Source organism: Perognathus longimembris, chromosome 19 (assembly GCF_023159225.1).
Source record: "Perognathus longimembris pacificus isolate PPM17 chromosome 19, ASM2315922v1, whole genome shotgun sequence".
NCBI classification, from domain to species: domain Eukaryota; kingdom Metazoa; phylum Chordata; class Mammalia; order Rodentia; family Heteromyidae; genus Perognathus; species Perognathus longimembris.
The window spans coordinates 32,664,564-32,678,100 of NC_063179.1; the positions used below are offsets into that span (position 1 = coordinate 32,664,564).

Consider the following 13,537-nt stretch of genomic DNA (forward strand, 5'->3'; position numbering starts at 1 on the left):
TCTTTAGCTGTGCAGAAACTTTTTATTTTGTAGTAGTCCCATTTGTCGAGACTCTCCCCATCTTGTGCCCCTGGGACTATATTCAGGAAGTTCCTACCTGTGCCTATAAGTTCTAGCATCTCTCCTACTCTGTCCTTCAGTAGTTTCATGGATTCAGGTCTCATGTTGAGGTCCTTAAACCATTTTGAGTTGCTATTGGTGCATGGTGATAGGCACCAGTAGTTGAAGAGGCTCTGTTTTTCCCATTTTATGTCTTTAGCTCCTTTGTCGAATATCAGCTGACTGTAAGAATGTGGCTTTATTTCTGAGTCTTCTATTCTATTCCATTGGTCTTCAGGTCTGTTTTTATACCAATACCAGGCTGTTTTTGTTATGATGGCTCTATAGTAGAGCTTGAAATCTGGTGTTGTGATTCCTCCTGTGCTGCTTCTTTTGCCTAGAATTGCTTTGGCTATTCTAGGTCTTTTACTGCTGGATCTTCTTTTTGCAAGGCTCATGTTCTACCACATGAGCCACAACTCTATTTCCTTCGAAGGCTGGCAAACTGTGATCCTCAGATCTCAGATGCCAGAGTAGGTAGGGTTACTTATGTGAGCCATAACATTCCATTTTAAGGATATACCACACTATCTCATTTGAGTTGTTTGCTGTTTGGGGCAAAAGGAGTTTTTTATTTTTAAGGAGTTTTTATTTTAAGTTTATTTTCTAAAGTGACTATGTCATATTTCCATTAGAAATACTATGAGAGTTTGTTTTTTCCATTTCTTGCTAATTAGAGTCATGTAGTAGTGGTAAGTGGAATCTCAAAGTGGTTTTTATTTATATATCCATGGTGGCCTGTGATTAGCACTTTTATGTGCTTGTTGCCCATTTGTATACCTTAGGAGAAATGACTTTTAATCTTTTGGATTGTTGGATTGTTTCTTTGTTGAGTTATAAAGTTTCTTATATCCTGGATACTACACTTTATCAAATAGGTGATTTATGACAGGGTTGTATTGTTTTTCAGTTGATGTGTTACTTGTTTTTCATTATGTGAAACCCATTTTCACTTGATTCTCACTTTTCTGTTGACTTCTGCTTTGGGAGTCATATCCAAAAATGGTTTTTCTAGCTCTTGGTCATGAAGACTTCTTCCTACATTTATTTTAGAATTTTACAGTTCTAGATTTTACATGAGCTTTGTAATCCATTTTGAGTTAATTTTTGGTTTTGTTTCATCTTTACTTTTACAGGACCATCAAATGTGTTCAAGATTGTGAAGATGATTATGGAAAGAAATTTCCAACCTGTAATTATTTTCAGTTTTAGTAAGAAAGATTGTGAAGCTTATGCTCTTCAAATGACCAAATTAGATTTCAACACAGGTATTGCATATTTTCTTTATAGTTCCCATGCTATGTGTAAATGACTAAAATAAAGTCCTAGTAATATGTCTGTACACAATTATGTGACTATTCAGTTCACCTATATTTAAAATAATAAATACTTAGCCTTAGCACCTTCATAATAACCTCAGGATCTTTGAGTTACTACTTATTTCCTTTCTTTTCTCTTTTTTTCCTCATTGTTTGGGGGTACAGGGCTTGAACTCAGAGTGTAGCACATGGTAGGCAAGCATTCTGCTACGGAGCTGTAACCCCAGTACTCTCCTTTAATTGAAAGAAATGACTTCATCAGTTGCTTGGTGTTAAATCCAGAAAACATCCCTTCTTATATTTAATTAGCATAACTCAGTTACTGTTCTCTATCTGCCCCACTAAGGGTAGCTCTCTTGACAGAGTACCTTACCTTCTCTTCCTTTCCAAAACATTTTTTTTTTGCCAGTCCTGGGGCTTGAACTCAGGGCCTGGGGCACTGTCCCTAAGCTTCTTTTGCTCAAGGCTAGCACTCAACCACTTGAGCCACAGCGCCACTTCCAGCTGTTTATGTGATGCTGAGGAATCGAACCCAGGGCCCTGCATAACTAGGCAAGCACTCTACCATTAAGTCATATTCCCAGCCCCATCTAAAACTTTTGTTTCTTCTCTCCACTTTTTTCTCGTTCTCCTTTCTCTTTCCTTCCCTCTTTTCCTGCTTCCCTACTTCCTTTCTTCCCCTTAACTACCAGTGCTACATATGTTTAAAATTTCAGGGTTGTATATCGATTATCTCAACAAATACTTTCTTTTAGTAGTTGTTTGATGGCTATAATACAAGAAAATAGTACAAGGGCTAAGAGCTTGATCTTTGGAATGGTTACTCCAGCAATTAAAAGCAGAGCTAGTTTATACTAATCCTTATTTTTCTAAGTAGTATAAGGTACCTAGTGGTTTCTGTGACCTGTATTAATGAAATTGTTGCTTGTAAATCACTTAGTGTAATTTACTTTTTGTGGATTAAGTCTGCTAGATGTGTTTTGGAAGGCAATAAATTTTATTAGTTGTGTGGGTGATTTTTAATTTCTTTTTTTTTTTTTAAACATTATCTTTAGTACTGATTGCTTCCTTTTCCTTGATGGTTCTGGAATTTGAACTCATAAGTCCTGTGTTTGCTAGGCAAGCTCTCTACCACTTGAACCATACCCCCTTCCTTTTTGCTGTAGTTTATTTTTCAGATAGCATTTTGCATTTTAGGTGCCTTCTTTGACAACCTTTTCCCCATTCTATATCTGCTTCCTAAGTCGTTGAGATGTATGTAATATAAATGAGTTCCTCATCTCACTTGAAATACTGATTCTTTAGGGTTTATTCTCTGTAGACTGCTACTCTTTGTAATGTTTGAAAATCAATGTCACTGACTTACTTTATTTTTATACCACTGAATTTTCCTTTCTAGATGAAGAAAAGAAAATGGTTGAAGAAGTATTCAGTAATGCAATTGATTGTTTATCTGATGAAGATAAAAAGCTCCCTCAGGTGAGTTTTGAAGATGAGTCAGAATGGATATTAATAGGTAGCTTTTCTTGATTAATATTAGTATATGATACTGTTGGTACAATGCAGCATACATGTTTGAATGTTATTGAAATCCTGTCTCTTATCTTTCCTCTATTTTAAATTGCTGAAGAGTGGCAGAAAAAAATTGCTGCCTTAAGGAACTTTTTTCTATAAGTTGTGATCTGGTCATTTTTGCTTATGTTCTTATATTTCAGAAATCTTGGTCATAATTTTAAATCATTAAGTTTCTCAGTTCATAAGAATACAAAACAATGGAAATTACATTTAGAAAGGAAATTAATGCTTACTTTGTTTTAATCCAGTTGTTTTCCTTTGATGGTTGGAATTGATTGAAAATTCTAACATAAGCCCATACTTAGGTACTAATTTCAGAGATTCGATTTAATTGATATAGCCCTAGTTATTAGAATCTTTTGAAAGCTCTCCCTGTAATTCTGCTGTACACCTAAAGGTAAGAATTGCTGCTATTAGATTGACCTAATACATGAAGAGTTTATTGTACAAAAGGAGAATTTGAATGTCATTTATTTTACAGACTAATAGTTGGGTTTGTAAATTATCCCAAGACTATAGTGCTATATTTACTGATATATATGTTTTCATTTATTATTATTATTATTATTTTTTTTTTTTGGCCAGTCCTGGGCCTTGGACTCAGGGCCTGAGCACTGTCCCTGGCCTCTTCTTGCTCAAGGCTAGCATTCTGCCACTTGATCCACAGCGCCCCCCTCTGGCCGTTTTCTATATATGTGGTGCTGGGGAGTCGAACTGAGAGCTTCATGTGTAGGAGGCAAGCCACTAGGCCATACTCCCAGCCCTTCATTTATTATTTTTGAATAAGTTTTCTCTTCAGCTGAATTACTGATACTCAAAGTCTGAGCCATATTTTTTTTATACCTACCACCCTAGCATATTTGTGATAATTGTTTAGTGGCATTTGGTAGAATATGACTAAAAAGATCGCTTCAGTCATTCGTGTTTTTTTTTTTTTTTTTTTTTTTTTTTTTACAAAAAATACATACCTATGATAAATGTCTTTTTTTTTCTTTTTTGCTAGTTCTGGAGCTTGCACTCAGAGCTGAGCACTGTCCCTGGCTTCTTTTTTTGCTCAAGGCCAGCACTCTCCCACTTGAGCCACAGCACCACTTTTGGCCATTTTTTATATGTGGTGCTGGGGAATCGAATCCAGGGCTTCATGTATACGAGGCAAGCTCTCTTGCCACTAGGCCATATTCCCAACCCGTTAAATGTCTTATAGTTGTTTCTTTTCCTCTATTTTGAGTTGCCAGTATCTTTTCCTTCTTTACAGAGATGTCATGTTTTCCAGGCTGGCCCTATCCACCTGGACTCCTTCTTTTATCTTTCTGTCCCAGCTTCCTGAGTGGCTGGGACAGTGGGCCCAAACCACAAGGCTGAACTTTTTATATTAGTTTGTAGACACACAAACTGTTCTCTTCCTGAGGAGATTTAAGTGATCTGAAAAACTTAGAAGCAGTAAAGTACTTGTAAGTAGTCAGAATTTTATAATAATTTGAGAATATAGTTATTTTTAAAAGACTTTCTTGATAGTTACTTTTAAGCACAACTTTAATTGTCTCAATTTGAGATTTTTAAATTCACTTTTTCTCATATAATTATGTATATTACTCTAAAATTACAGGTTGAGCATGTACTTCCTCTTTTGAAGCGGGGGATTGGTATTCACCATGGTGGTTTGCTTCCTATTTTGAAAGAAACCATAGAAATTCTCTTTTCTGAAGGATTGATAAAGGTATGATTGTATTTTATTTATTTAATTTTTATGCCAATAGTGAGTCTTGAACTTTGGACTTGTGGTTCCTGCTCAGCTTTTTCACTCGGCTCTACCACTTGAGCCATCCCTCCATTTATGACTTTTTGCTGGTTAATTGTGGATAAGTACCTTAGATATGTCTGCCCAAGCTGGTTTGAACTATGATTCTTGGATCTCAGCTTCTTGAGTAGCTAGATTATAGGTATGAGTCACCTGTACCTAGATGATTTTATTTTTTATTATACCCCAAATTGTGTCACATGAGCCATTTGAAAATTGTAGTGAATGTTGACTATAGGCAGTTTGGTTTATTTTGTTTTGATTTTTGTAGTTTGAGGGATTGAGTCAAAGGCTTTATCTGTTAGTTTGCAAGGGCTTTACCATTAAGGTAACATAATTTCTAGTAGGCATTTTTGTGGGATTATTTATTGCTTGTTTGCTTTTCTTAAAACTTAAATTTCAGTGAGTTTGTTTAATTTGAATCTTATATGTAATAGTTTCATAAATTTAAGAGAGTAGATAAAAATTATTCATTGTTCTCCCTCCTCCTTTTTTTTTTTTTAATTTTGCCAGTCCTAGGGCCTGAACCCAGGGCGTGGGTGCTGTCCCTGCACCTCTTTGTGCTCAAGGTGCTCTTTGTGCTCTACCACTTGAGCCACAGAGCCACTTCCAGCTTTTTCTGGATAGAATTTATCTCATTGGGCTTTAAACCATAATCATCAGATCTTAGCCTCCTGAGTAGGTAGGATTACAGATGTGAGCCACCAGTGTCTGGCTGATTGTCTTTTTTTTGTTGTTGCTGTTGTTTTTGCCAGTCCTGGGCCTTGGACTCAGGGCCTGAGCACTGTCCCTGGCTTCTTTTTGCTCAAGGCTAGCACTCTACCACTTGAGCCACAGCGCCACTTCTGGCTATTTTCTATATATGTGCTCCTGGGAAATTGAACCCAGGGCTTCATGTATACGAGGCAAGCACTTTTGTCGCTAGGCCATATTCCCAGCCCTGATAGTCTTTTTTACAGTAAAGAGATACAGCATTACTGGATGTAGTAAAATTGAAACATGGAATTGATTCAGTAGACTTAAATACAGATTTAAAGATTTGTTTAGAGAAGAATTGAATTTGTGAGATATTCTGACAATTCAAAGAGTCTAAACAATGACATTGATTTATAACTGCAATGGTATGTTAAAAATGAGAAAAAACTTCAAAGCATAATCATAAATCTGTGTATATGTCTAACAATTTTTTATGTTTAAAAATTATTAAAATTAAAAATACCTTATAAACAGTTAAGTAGCTTTTAAGTAGAATATTTAGAAGAAATTTATTACTTTGAAGAGCATATTCAGTGTACTTTAATAAAGAATTCTGGATACTGGTAAGTTTCTGTTAGTAATAGAGACGCTAACTCCTCATCATTTTTTTTTTTTCTTTTCGTAACTGCAATTTTAATGGTTGTGTAAAGGATCAGTACACAGACATTTCCATTTGTACACAATTCTTAGCACACATACCAAAAGTTGAAAGCCAAAAGTTGAAACTTTTTTGTTGTTGTTGTTGGCCAGTCCTGGGCTTTGAACTCAGGGCCTGAGCACCATCCCTGGCTTCTTCCCACTCAAGACTAGCACTCTGCCACCTGAGCCACAGCACCTCTTCTGGCCGTTTTCCATATATGTGGTGCTGGGGAATCGAACTGAGAGCTTCATGTGTAGGAGGCAAGCACTCTTGCCACTAGGCCATATTCCCAGCCCCCATGAACTGTTTTGAAAAGTATTCCAGTGACATTCCAGCTTTAAACCTGGAAGAGAATTTTCCTCAAGAGGAAACCAAGTACCCATATTTCAAGTGTTGGTCCTGTTAGGTAACTTCCACCGTACAACGTCACAGTGTGTGCACGACACATGTTTTCCATCGTTCACAGCACAGTAAGAATTAGGAAAACGGGGCTACCACGAGCGGAGGTGTGACAGAGTACACAGTTGACAGGAAGGATCAAGGAGTGGTTTTCTTCAGGAAAACAGTTCTACCAGAAAACAACACGGGGCTAGAATTTCAAATATTCAAGACATGAAATGCACAACTGCGACTCCAAAATTGCCATTTACTAATGCTTTGTATTGCAGGATAGAAAACTAACCCCCCACCTATGAAATGTTATGTTAAGCCGGCACCTAAGACAGCCGAGGCCCCATAATTCAATAGCTCACTGTTTTCTGGTTGTACCAAAAAAACAACCAGCAAATGATTTCACTTCTTAAAAAAATCATTTACGCTTAAAAAAAAATAGGATGAGGTCGGATTCCCTCCTTTTAAAAAATGTTTCTAGAGCTACTAAAAAACTTGAATTTACAAAATAGTTGATAAAAATATTCCTCTGGATTGTACAAGACAGGAGACAGGGACCAGCAGTAAGACTTGGTGTATAGTTAGTCAGACTTGGCTTCCTTCTCTTCGGCTTCGTCAGAGACTGCACTCTCCTCATTCTTGGTCTTCCCATTTTCTGCAGGCAAATCTTATTTGGTGTCCTGGTTGGTCTCCTTGGCCTGTTTGCCCTTGGCTACTCTTTTTCCTTTTGTTTGCACTTTCTTGTCCAAAGCATTATCCTTTCCCGCGGGCTTTTTGGGCTTGGGTTCCAGAGTGGGCTTCGCTTACAAGCGGGCCTACCTCCTCTAGGGCTCGTCCTTCGCTGCCGCCTCTGCCGGGCTGACCTTCCTCTTGGGCATCATGGCGTTGCGGGGGTTGCCTGTGTGCGTTCGCTGAGGGCCCGGAGCACGCGACAAGGCTTCCCCCAGACGGCCGCCGCCGCCTGAGCTGCTGGAGGACCCGCAGCGGGGGCAGTAGTTTTTGTCTATAAAATTAGAATAGCTGTATATAAAAGATTAAAAGAAGATCCTTCACTTTCCAGAAATTTTCATCAGGACACACTACTATAATTCATGGGGTTTTTTTTTGGGGGGGGGGGCAGTCCTGGGGCTTGGACTCAGGGCCTGAGCACTGTCTGTCCCTGCCTTCTTTTTTGCTCAAGTCTAGCACTCTGCCACTTGAGCCACAGCGCCACATCTGGCCATTTTCTGTATATGTGGTGCTGGGGAATTGAACCCAGGGCCTCATGTACAGGAGACAAGCACTCTTGCCACTAGGCCATATCCCCAGCCCCCATGGGTTTTTATTCAGGTCCTTGAGCTCAAGGCTGGTGTTCTTCCACCTAAGCCACAGCTCCACTTCTGGATTTTTTTTTTTTTTTGCCAGTCCTGGGCCTTGAACTCAGGGCCTGAGCACTGTCCCTGGCTTCCTTTTGCTCAAGGCTAGCACTCTGCCACTTGAGCCACAGCACCTCTATATATGTAGCGCTGAGGAATTGAACCTAGGGTTTCATGTATACCAGGCAAGCACTCTTGCCACTAGGCCTCATTCCCAGCCCCCACTTCTAGATTTTTGCTGGTCAGTGGAGATAAGAGCCTCACTGACTTTGCTGTCCAGGCTGACTTCAAACTGGGATTCTTAGAGCTCAGGCTCTTGAGTAGCTAGGCTTGAGCCTAGCTTGAGCCATGCTACCTTTTTAGAAAGAAAAAGTTATTATTGAATTTTGTCATTCATGTATCATTCTTATGATTAGTGTGTCTGGCCTGAGGACAGTATAAGGATGCCAAAATCATTTTTTGAATGACAGGATAGCTTTTTGTATGCTTCTTGTAGCATGCCTTTGGCCATCTTCCTATATTGATAATTTTGTGTGGCCCATAAATGTTGTAAATATCCAAATGACCCTTGGTTTAAAAAAAACAACAACCAGGGGCTGGGAATAAGGCTTAGTGGCAAGAGTGCTTGCCTTGTATACATGAAGCCCCATGTTTGATTTCTTAGCATCACATATATAGAAAAAGCCAGAAGTGGCGCTGTGGCTCAAGTTGGCAGAGCACTAGCCTTGAGCAAAAAGAAGCCAGGGACAGTGCTCAGGCCCTGAGTTCAAGCCCCAGGACTGGCAAAAAACAAACAAAAAACAAAAAAACAGCCAAAGGTTCCCCATTTACAAAAGAATAAATACCATTCTTTTGATTTGATGAAGTATTATCTTCTTTGCTACTGATGAATATTGAGTACTTTAGTGACTTATAAATACATTTTTGTTGCCTAAACCAACTGTTTTTGCTGATAAAATCTCAATTGAATTTAGAGAGTCTCTGACTCATCTCCTTTCAGAAATCTTAATGCAAAGTGTACCAAGAACTGCTTAATTATCAGTAGAGTTGTCATGAAAGATGTGGTTAGAAAAATATTGTACAGCTAAATGCTTTAGGCCAATTAAGCCAATTGTATTCTTTCCAGTCACCACCACCAAAATGAAAGAAAAGACTATTTTCCCTGAATTATATAATATGTAAAAAATTGATATACAAAGTAGTGGAATATACCTGGAAATACCACCTGGGAATGTGGCTTAGTGGTAGAGTGCTTGCCTGGCATGCACAAAGCCCCGGGTTCTCTTCCTCAGTACCACATACACAGAAAAAGCTGGAAGTGGCACTGTGGCTCAAGAGGTAGAGTGCTAGCTAGCCTTGATCAAAAAGAAGCCAGGAACAGTGCTCAGGCCCTGAGTTCAAGCCTCAGGACTGGCAAAAAAATGGAAATACCATCTTTCTTGGCTTATCTTAGCAAGTCTCATTAATAACTAAGACATTAATTAATAGTATACTTATTTGCACTTAGAAATAATGACTGGATTTTCAAGCTTAAAATATGTATTTGTATATATTTATAGTTGTTTATTATATAATATTATATAATTACATAGCATAATTATATAATTGCTTATTTATTTAGGCCTTATTTGCCACCGAGACATTTGCTATGGGAATTAATATGCCAGCCAGAACTGTGTTGTTTACAAATGCTCGTAAATTTGATGGGAAGGATTTCCGATGGGTGAGTAGAGTTATTTATATGTTGAAGTGGTTTTGTTTTTTTTTTACTGTTTTCGAATATGACTTTGGCTTATGTAATCATTGAAATTTTATTTTATAGATACTTAAGAACTTGTCCCTAAGTTGATACAGATGGAGAGGCCTTAATGAAAATTTCTGAAACTTCAAAATCCAAAATTTAAGCATAAATGTGGTTCCCTAAATTTTTCTCTTTTAAATTTTAAGCAGCTTAGGTTTTGGATATTCAGAGTAGGGATGGCACAACTGATAAAGTCTATGCAAATATTCTGAAGCCAAATTCTGAATACTTCTAGACTTAGGCATTTCTGATGATAATCGATCTGCACAAAAAGTTACCAAGGATAAACCTTGGATTTTTTAAAAATTGTTGTTATGAATGTGATATAGAGAGGGGTTACAGTTATATAAGTCAGGCACAGAATCCATTTCTTTTTGGAAAATGTCACCCCTTTCCCTGTGCTCTCCCAGAAACCGTGGATTTCTATCCTAGCCCCTTTCTCAAATAAAATTCCTCTACCTAAAGAAGTTTGGTGACAGGCAGTAAGTATACAAATGACTTCTGAATGTTTAAAACATATTTATATTGGAATTTTCATTTAACGTTTATGTTGTTCACAATATGTCTACTGAAACAGCCATGTTTGCAGCTCATTATTTTATTTAGTAAAATAGAAGTTATAACAGTTAATCCCATCCAATGGAATTATTCTTTTCAAACTTGAAAGAAAGGAGCAAAGTTGGGAGTATGAGTAAAGCATTAAGCTGGGATATTTAATACAGAGGGCAAGTTCTTTATTATCCAGCAGTTTATCATATTTAAAATACAGATTTAAAGGTCTTGTTAGAACTGGAGTGTTTTACTAAAAGTAATCCCAGTTTTAAAGAACTTAGTACGAGTGAAGTTGATGGATATGGAAGATGTCTGTAGGTTACATCTAGATATTATAGATGCTCTGAGAAGTACTTACAGAGAGACTCAACATAAGAAAGGGAATCAGGTGTATATAATGGGTCATAAAATTCATAGAGAAAACGTCCTTAAAATAAGACACAACAGCAGCTAAGTGTTCTCCAGGCAGATAGTAGAACATTGGTAGGGGTAAAAGGTGATGGGCAAAAGATTTCTAGTTTGAGTGTCCATTGTGAGCCATAGACTCACATATCTTCAGTTGGGTTAAATCTTTGAAATTAGTGACTATTATCTGCTTAGAGGCATTTCTAGCAGTGATAAATCACCAAAACTATGAAAAGTCCTCATGGTAAAACTATAAAGTCATGATAAAAATTTTGATTTATTTCAAATTATGTGGATACTGTACAAAAGAGAAGTAATTAACTTCTGAGTCTGTTGTAACTTATTCACTGGCATCCTATGCCCTTTTGTGGTTGGCACATGATTTGTGGGGTAAAGGTAAGTGGATAGCTAATTTAACAAATGTTTTTCTCAGGATTCAAGATCACAATTAGAGTTTGAAAAATCATGATGTCCTACAATGTAATGATGCCCTAGATCCTATTCCGATTTTTACTGGTCCGCATATATTAAGTTGGCTATTTGGTTGTGGTGTTTTTTTCCTGCACTCTTCCTGATTTTTAGGTTATTGGGACTGTTTTTTGATGCTATTAGTAATGTACATCTTATGGCATGGTATTTCTTAGCTCTTTTCAAGGCACTTAAAAAATGGTTTTAAAATAGGCTTTTCTACCAGAAGAAAAGTCCATTTGTACTTAGAAAAATAATGTTCCCAAATGTTCAGGTGTCATTGCTGCCCTAAAAGCCTATCTATAGGAAGGTTACTAACCTTTCTCTACTACATTGTTCTTAGAGACAGAGGAGCTCTACTAATGCCCAGGAATATATACCAAGAATTGTGCTTTTGTTTTGAGGGGTTTATTTTATATGAATTTGATTTTGCAGATTCAGAAAGTTAGTATAATAAGTCAGAAGTGATACCTGCTTGAGTTTGGTGTATTGTTTGCTTTATTAGACTGCTATTTTTTTTCAGAATACCTAGATATTTCTTTTTCTTTTTTTTTTTTTTTTTTTTGGCCAGTCCTGGGCCTTGGACTCAGGGCCTGAGCACTGTCCCTGGCTTCTTTTTGCTCAAGGCTAGCACTCTGCCACTTGAGCCATAGAGCCACTTCTGGCCATTTTCTGTATATGTGGTGCTGGGGAATCGAACCCAGGGCCTCATGTATATGAGGCAGGCACTCTTGCCACTAGGCCATATCCCCAGCCCTAGATATTTCTTATACTAGTGACTTAGACATATTTCCTGGTAGCTGAGTATATTTGAAACAAAAAAATTAATTGTAAATAAATAGTAAAGTGTAAATGAAAGTAATTGGCTCGGAAGTGTTGCTTGTGGCTTAAGTGGTAGAACATTAGCCTTGAGCTGAAGAGCTTAAGGACAGCGCCCAGGCCCAGAGTTCAAGCCCCATGAGTAATCCAAAAATAAAAGTAATTGGCACATGTTAAAGTTACTTCATTTGGAGCTTTTTAAAAAAAATTTGTGTCATTCTCAACTGTTATGCACTTTTGTGTTTTTGTTGTTTGTGACCATTTGTTTTCCGGAAAAAGTAACTTTTAGTTGAGAGTTTCACAGTAAAAGAAAATTTACGTATATGTGTTTTTCCAGATTTTTTCCTACACTTGATATATTCATCCTGTCCCTTTAGATTTCCTCTGGTGAATACATTCAGATGTCTGGCCGTGCTGGAAGGAGGGGAATGGATGATAGAGGAATTGTAATTCTCATGGTAGATGAAAAGATGAGCCCAACAATTGGAAAACAGCTACTTAAGGTATTTGAGTTAATATTATGTGCTTTCATCAATAGTTACAGAAATTCTGGCAGCTTTATAATTAGATCATGTCAGATACCTGCCCAAAGAGCTGAGTTATAGTGTTTAACTCTTTGGCTTAGGGGTGTAGAAGAAGGTGACTGTTTCAAACATTGATGAATCTTGAGTTAGGTGATAGTGGCTATGGCAGCCTATAAATCTAGCTGATGATGAGAGGGTAGGTATAATTTGAGGCCAGCTTGGATAAGAAGTTTGTGAAATGCCTACTCAGCCCATTGCTGGGTGCAGTTGCTTGGACCTGTTATCCTCAAATCTGTGTGAGGCTGAGAGTGGGAGGATGGAGATTCTGGCCCAGCTCAGGGAGAAGAATTAGATTTTGCAAGGAAGGGATTTGGATGCATTGTTAACCTCAGCAAATCTTGAGAGTCTATAGTATGTGAATCAAGGTCCAAACTCCCATCCAGGCAGAAAATGAGCTCTATCTCAGGCTGGTGGTAACTGGTCTAGCTTTCGAGAACTTGCTTAGCAAGCCCAAGGCTCTGAGTTCAAATAGTACTATCCAGAATAGAAGCACTGAGATCTTGTATTCTATTTCACCAAACAAGCAAGGAGCAACCTAAAAAAGAAGAGACGTGAAGTCTCCAGAAGGAACCAGAAATACTTTGCCCTCCAAATATAAGATATTTCTGTATTTTCTCTGTTGCGTAAGTTCCTCCCTGCAACTGTATTTTACGTTATTTTTTACTGTCTCATCATTAGCCTAGCCCTTCAGCCACTTTTTTTTTTTTTTTTGCCAGTCCTGGGGCTTGGACTCAGGGCCTGAGCACTGTCTCTGGCTTCTTTCTGCTCAAGGCTAGCACTCTGCCACTTGAGCCATAGTGCCCCTTCTGGCCTTTTCTGTATAAGTGGTGCTGAGGAATCGAACTGAGAGCTTCATGTGTAGGAGGTAAGCTCTCTTGCCACTAGGCCATATTCCCAGCCCTAACAGCCACATGTAAGAGGATGAAAAGTAATTATCAAAATATAAGGAAAGAATGGTCTATAAATTGAGAGAGAA

General features: G+C 37.9%; 1 protein-coding gene and 1 pseudogene across 1 annotated transcript in view; one reads left to right on the forward strand and one right to left on the reverse strand.

Annotated features, from left to right (window-relative positions):
- The window catches only part of Mtrex (Mtr4 exosome RNA helicase), a 62,754-nt gene that overhangs the window by 21,263 nt on the left and 27,954 nt on the right, over positions 1-13,537 (forward strand). Inside the window, exons 11-15 of the mRNA XM_048368557.1 lie at positions 1,236-1,367; positions 2,818-2,897; positions 4,600-4,710; positions 9,554-9,655; positions 12,355-12,480. Of these exons, the coding sequence (XP_048224514.1) occupies positions 1,236-1,367; positions 2,818-2,897; positions 4,600-4,710; positions 9,554-9,655; positions 12,355-12,480 (551 nt within the window). The remainder of the gene's footprint in view (positions 1-1,235; positions 1,368-2,817; positions 2,898-4,599; positions 4,711-9,553; positions 9,656-12,354; positions 12,481-13,537) is intronic.
- On the reverse strand, positions 6,760-7,455 carry LOC125367836 (annotated as a pseudogene).